The following is a 6101-nucleotide window of genomic DNA, read 5'->3' on the forward strand; positions in this document are numbered from 1 at the left end:
TGTGTATCAGGATCTAACACACTGCTTGTAGACCAAGCATTTCCCCATGAGATCCCAACACACGAGATCTCCTGGACCACAAACAAGTTAAAAACCTGCAGCCAGTGTTTAAGAACTGCAAAATCTGAGACTAAACAAGATGATCACATGAGTGTCAAGGGGGAGCCTATACTCCCAAATTCAGGGGGAAGATGCAGTTTCAACAATGCCTCTTCATCAATTACGATATAATCAAGACAGCTACCCAGTGAGTCCAGTGTCTAAGGTGCGACTGGACATGACGAGCGGCGCTGCGCTCTGAATTCCTTTAGTGGCTCCTCATACAGGTATTTCCAATCCACAGAACTTCAAGTTAACCCCACTTAGTGTGCTGGACACTCATGCAGAAACCATAATCTAACACCCTGAGCAGACAATCCTGTTCCCTGGCAGCTTTGAGGGGCACTTGTGAGAAAAGCCTGCATTAACGCTCTCTCCAGGGCCTGGCTTTTTCCCATTCTGCCTTTTCACCAACTGCCTCACAACTAGAGGATTGTGCAGAAGATTAACAAAAAAGGATCCACAAGACATTTTATTCAACTCATTGTCTGAGATATTCGAGCAGTTCTGACTCCAGACGAGTTTTCTTCCCTAGTGTTACAAGTCATTCAATAACTGTTACACCTTCAAGAGGGGGGTGTCCCTGCCCACGGCAGGGGAGTGGAACTGGATGCTCTTTAAGGTCCCTTCCAACTCATAACATTCCGTGATGCTGTTACAAGTGTGCGTGGGGGTGGGTTTTGTACAACTACCGAGTTAAACAAACCAGCAAGACTCAAACCTGGCCATCTGAACACTCCGTCTTCGGGGGGAAAAGCCATCAAAATGTAGTCTCCGGCTGCAAGTGTATTCACACAGAGGCACGTTCCAGAAACCCAACTGGCAAAATGGAATGCTTGCATCATGCCGCATGTTGTTCTTTTTACAATTCAAAACCCGACTGGAGACAACAGCACCTCAGATAAAAACCCTTTTGCCACTGAAATCAGGAGTTACACTTTCAATCATATTGTTTTATCCAAGAATAAAAAAATGAGTTAAAACCTAAAAAGTTGGTTTTGTCCCACATAAAGTTTCCCCATATAGTTTCCTGTATCAAATAACTTGAAAAAAATGCCTTAGAAATTGCTTCAAACAAGTGATCGTGGTCTTGTTAACTGAAGTTGGCAGGAAATGGTTTCCAGTTTCAGGTTTTTGGCTCCACTGGATTAGTATTTTTGTTACCAGCACAATAAAGTCCCTGACTGGGAAAGACACTGGTAGCCTGGAAGTGTCTTGGATTAGACTGTCATTTCATAAAGTGCTTGTATTCAAAACCAGAGAGCTGTCAAAAGGCGAAGGAGAGTCCGCAGCATGGAACTTCACTCAGGTCAGTCCGTCCCAGCTGTCGCTGGGTTTTGGCACAGACACTTATTAGCCTCCGAGGCGCTGACCTTCTCCCCATGCAAATCCTCCTGGTCGTTCTTCTGGCAAGGGATTGTAATTCGGATCATCTTCCGGTGTATCAAATATTGCTTTCCTGGAAAACAGAAAATAGTTTTATTTTCCCTTAGAATGCGTGTTTCGCAGGAAGACTAAGAGTGCTCAAATTCTGAGCGTGTACAGCATCCTGCCTCAGGAACAGCCTGCCAAAGCACTGGTGATTTGTATCCAAGTCACACTTGCTCTCCAAGTAGAAGCCATCTGGAAGCAGGTCCAGAACTATGTGCCTAAATCCACCAAGACTGATGAGATTCAGCTGAAAGCTAAAATTCCATCGCCAGCGTATGGCAGAAATTCGTACAGCTAGCATGTTCTCCCAGGACGGGAGAAGGGAGCAAAACATGAAGAGCTCTTGACATCTTGAGAAGAGGACAAAGTAAGAGTAAATAGAGGCAGCGTTATCTCAGTCTCACAGGCAGGATGCAGGCGTCGACAGGCAGACCTGAAATCCACAGAATTTGGGACAACATCAGAGGCTGGGAGACTATTTATTACAAAAGTCATGCTTAATCTCATAGATTATTTTGCCACTCTCAAAACTAGTTTTAGAGGTTCTCTCTCTGTAGGTTTGTTCATCCAGAAACCAAAGTGTAGTAGAAAACAAAGTTTCAGAGAATCTACTGCATACATTGCTTGCTGCATACAAGCAATCATTATAACCAGAACACCCTAAACGTAAAGCGTGCTTAACAAGGCAGTTCTTAGAACAGCTAAAGGGATTACTTCACTCAGAGTGACAGGCCATTTCAGAGAAGTTTTCAGAGCAGGAAAAAAGAAAATACCAGGGATATCACAGGATTACAGGTAAGACATCAAAGAAAACGTGAGCATTTAGGGGAAAAAAAAATCCCCAATTCTAGATCCAGACAAGAATCAGAAACAGCCTTCTGAACACAGACACACAGAAGGATTTAGATGGCAGCCTGAAGACAGGCTGACACTTTTTTCAGAGGAAGAGAGTTAGAGACAGCATACACTGCTCCCAACAGCCTTAGGATTCCTCCTGCACACAGCTGGGTGCTTAAACCCTCTGTGAATACAGGAAGTCTCAAATACACCCTTATTGCACATGTGTAATTCGACACACGATTTGTCTGGAGCTGCATTTATGTGAGGGCAGCCATCGCCAGAAACAGCCTTTAGCTGCAAAGGCCAAGTTAGATCAGTGTGGGCCTACAGAAGTGCCCAGCACAGCTGCCCTGAGACAGCCATGCCTGCAGTCACCCCCTGGTACCTGCTCAAGACAAAGCCTATGCTGAACAGAAATAAACTATCAGCGTGAGTGTACCTGTCCAATCAGACAGGAACGGCCCATCAGTTAAACTACACATGGGTCTGAGGTGTTAATTGGTCAGGCTTCTGGAGGCTAGTGCAGACAGAAAGAGGAGAATCAGTTCAGCTCTTAGTAATTCTGAGTCTTGCAGAGCTCAACTTTCAGTGTCCCAAGTGCCCTATCATTCAGGCAAGCTGCTGTACAGATTACAGCCCTCCACGCAAGAGCGACCCGAGCAAGAGTAGCACCACTCAGCAGTACAGGACTGACTTCCATCCCTCACCCCTCGACAGAGACATGCATCTTTGGTGCCACCAACAGGCAAAACTCGGTTAGCAAAGACTAAAAAGCGCTACCAAAGAAATCAGGGGATACAAAACCCCTTTAGCCCTTCTCCACAAGGCGTTAGTTCCCACTTACACATCCATAAGACACCCCCCCCCCCATAGTTTGGTAACATAAGAGTTAAATAAAAGAGTAAGTACAGACACACCACAATCCTGTCTCAAGTTGTCCCATCTACCAGAAGTTGATATAACTGAGTCAAGCAGTTTTCCATGCTAACACTCCCACCTCCATTCCAGACCAGACACCAATACGTACAGGACAGACGGTGTTCTCAGAAGCCTTCCACCACCAGGTTGATTGGGAAAGACATCCTCTAAGAAAAAATATATATGTCCAACGGCAATGCCTAGTACATAAAGAAACATCACATGGTGATTTTCAATACTTCTTCACAACTTTCAAATACATCACTAGAGTTTTCAGGGAAAAAAAACCCAACAAGTACCAAATGTCATTTTTTGTATTCCTGTCTCCCTTATGGTATTTTCTGAGAAAGAATCAATGAAGCACACTGACACCAGATGAAAAGCGTAAGTTACACTACAAGACACTAATACAGGGAAAACTGCTTGTCACTGTTAAACACACTGATGTTACGGCTTTATTAGGAGCTGAGCAAAAGAGTAATAAAAGTTATTTGACTTCAAAAGACTGATGCCCACAACCAGGTTACATACCTGGGCTGAGTCCAAGCAACAAAAAGCCAAAGCATCAGAAGCTCTTTCCATCCTCGTTACAGTACAAATGCACTACAGCGTTTAGAAATCATGAAAAGCCTGGTATAAATCCAGCACCATGACACCAGACTAACTAATCCCAAGTAGGCAGCATTTAGCCCTTTGTTTCTTCCACTTTTTGTCTCATGTAAAACACCAGCAGGAACAAATCCTTGTGATTCTTGCCATTCCTTACCCAGGAGATCCACAATGATGGAGTTCCCTAAAAGCAGCGAAAAGCCCATCAATACCCAGGGTAGAAACGGGGCTTGAAAGATGAGAAGACCGAAGAAGTTCATACGGACATAGGGATTCCTGCGGCTCCATACATACACCAGCATTATGGTGAACGCCTGGCCCAAGAAAACCAAGTTCACAAAGAGCCCAAAAAGCTGTGATAGGCAGTTAAAGAAAACAGTTCACCAAATAATTGTTGTAGGTTCAAGCGTCAGAAGAATTCTCCATCGTGACCTATAATCCTACATCTTCCATACAATTCCCATCCCTGCTTTCTCAGGTTCAAGTAAATCAAACCTTCTGTGGATCGAATTCAACACCTGCAGCAGGATGCAGGGTCCCTGCAAGCAGGAATAATCCCTTTAAAGTATAATTTAGCATGAAATCCCTGAAGCAACAGCATTTCTCAGCCTGAGCACGACTACACACCTGAGCAGTCCCCTTTTATCTGACAACCTCATTCCCATAGCCCTGTCAAGCAGTAAAAAGCCTGAAAGCCCAGCCCAGTGTGTAACCGCCAGTCACAAAGTATTCCAGTCCACTTTAACAGATAGTGTCTGTTATTCCTCGTACCACAGACAGATGTACCATCACCTACGAAATCAGCCACATGTACCATCGTGGTTTCAGCTCTCATTCACATTTCTTCAGCTTCACTAAAGCAGTGGGGAATTCCAAATAAAAAAAAAAAAAAGGATACAGTCATTAAAAATCCTCCAAAAAGGAACATAAATACAAAATCTGCTGTCCGACCTCGGAAAGAGCCTTCTTCAAGCATTCGGCAGTAACGATATCTGAAGTCGCAGGTCAGGAAAATTTGATTACAAATGAGTTTGAAGAAAGACCCGAGAGGAAGAGAATTATACAGAAGCTTAGATGTTAAGTTTTGAATCAATTTACTTCATCCACTGGCTCTGGGTGCCTCAGCAGAGAGGGGAGACCCATAAGAAAAAAGCCACTTGGAATTTTCTCCCGTAGTGCAGAACCACCCTGAAGGATCAGGCTCGTACAACGAAATCTCAACACCACAAAAATAAATGGCAAGATGACTGACAACTCATAAAGGAAATCCCGCTGACGTCCACTCCTGGCATCGGTGAAGTCGGCATCGCTAAACTCCCAGGAACTTCACGCTGGGGGCAGAACTGAACCTTTGCCTGTGTGCAACGTGCCTGCAACCTGGAGCTCCGCTTTCCAAGGAAAGAAAACAAACTTCATGAAGGATACAAAAAGATCATGTTAAATAAAAAGTTAAAGCCAACTGGTCCAAAGAATAAGTAGTTTGTGATTAACCTCCATACCTGGAAATAAGACAAAGAGAAGGACTTTAAACACGACAGCTTAATTTTATTGTCTAAATACAAAAGTGAGCAACAACGTAACTGAAACATCCACGGTCAATGAATCCAAGACCTATGCTAAGACACAGTGATCAGCACTGTAAATACAACTTCAATATGAAAAGTCACAGCCGTTTGTGACGCTCAATTTTGAGAGGAAAAGCACTTGCAAACGCAACAGTTTATTTAAAAACATCCCACACTTCTGAAAACACTTACTTGAAAGTGTTTAAATATTAATTCAGGGTTGAAATACAGCTGAAAGGGTGTGATTAGCTCTAATTGCTGAAAAAGAAGAGAACATTTGATGGCATCAATACACCAAGAAAAAGCTATATGCACCCCAAAGCACCCCCTTTCTCTGTGCCCAAAGGAGAACGACAACTCACTGTGAACTGAGCACTATGAGTTTGCTTTCTAGCACACACCAGTCCCGAGAACCTCCTCAGCCCCTCTCGCGTTGTTGTTAGGGATTCCTGCATTGCACCTTCCCGGGTTTCACGGAGGGCAGGCGGGGGGGCCCTGGCAGCGCGCCTTTCAGGGGATCCCCTCTGCCTGGCGAGCCCCGAGGGGAAGAGACCCGGCCCCGGGGAGGCGTGTGAGCCCTTCCGGCGCTCCCAAGCGCACTCCTGTCCCCAGCCTGCCGGCACAGCTCCAAGCTGCCTC

At 44.8% G+C, this 6101-nt stretch overlaps 1 protein-coding gene across 1 annotated transcript; it reads right to left on the minus strand.

Annotated features, from left to right (window-relative positions):
* Positions 1 to 1049: 1049 nt before the first annotated feature.
* Positions 1050 to 5720, minus strand: DERL2 (derlin 2; the record flags this gene model as incomplete). Its single annotated transcript, XM_010151193.1, has 6 exons — positions 1050 to 1558; positions 3398 to 3488; positions 4055 to 4250; positions 4796 to 4889; positions 5323 to 5396; positions 5655 to 5720. Coding segments are annotated over 6 exons (627 nt in total), but the record flags the coding sequence as incomplete, so codon positions are not given.
* Positions 5721 to 6101: the final 381 nt, after the last annotated feature.

This window comes from Eurypyga helias, unplaced genomic scaffold, assembly GCF_000690775.1.
Source record: "Eurypyga helias isolate BGI_N326 unplaced genomic scaffold, ASM69077v1 Scaffold38644, whole genome shotgun sequence".
NCBI classification, from domain to species: Eukaryota; Metazoa; Chordata; class Aves; order Eurypygiformes; family Eurypygidae; genus Eurypyga; species Eurypyga helias.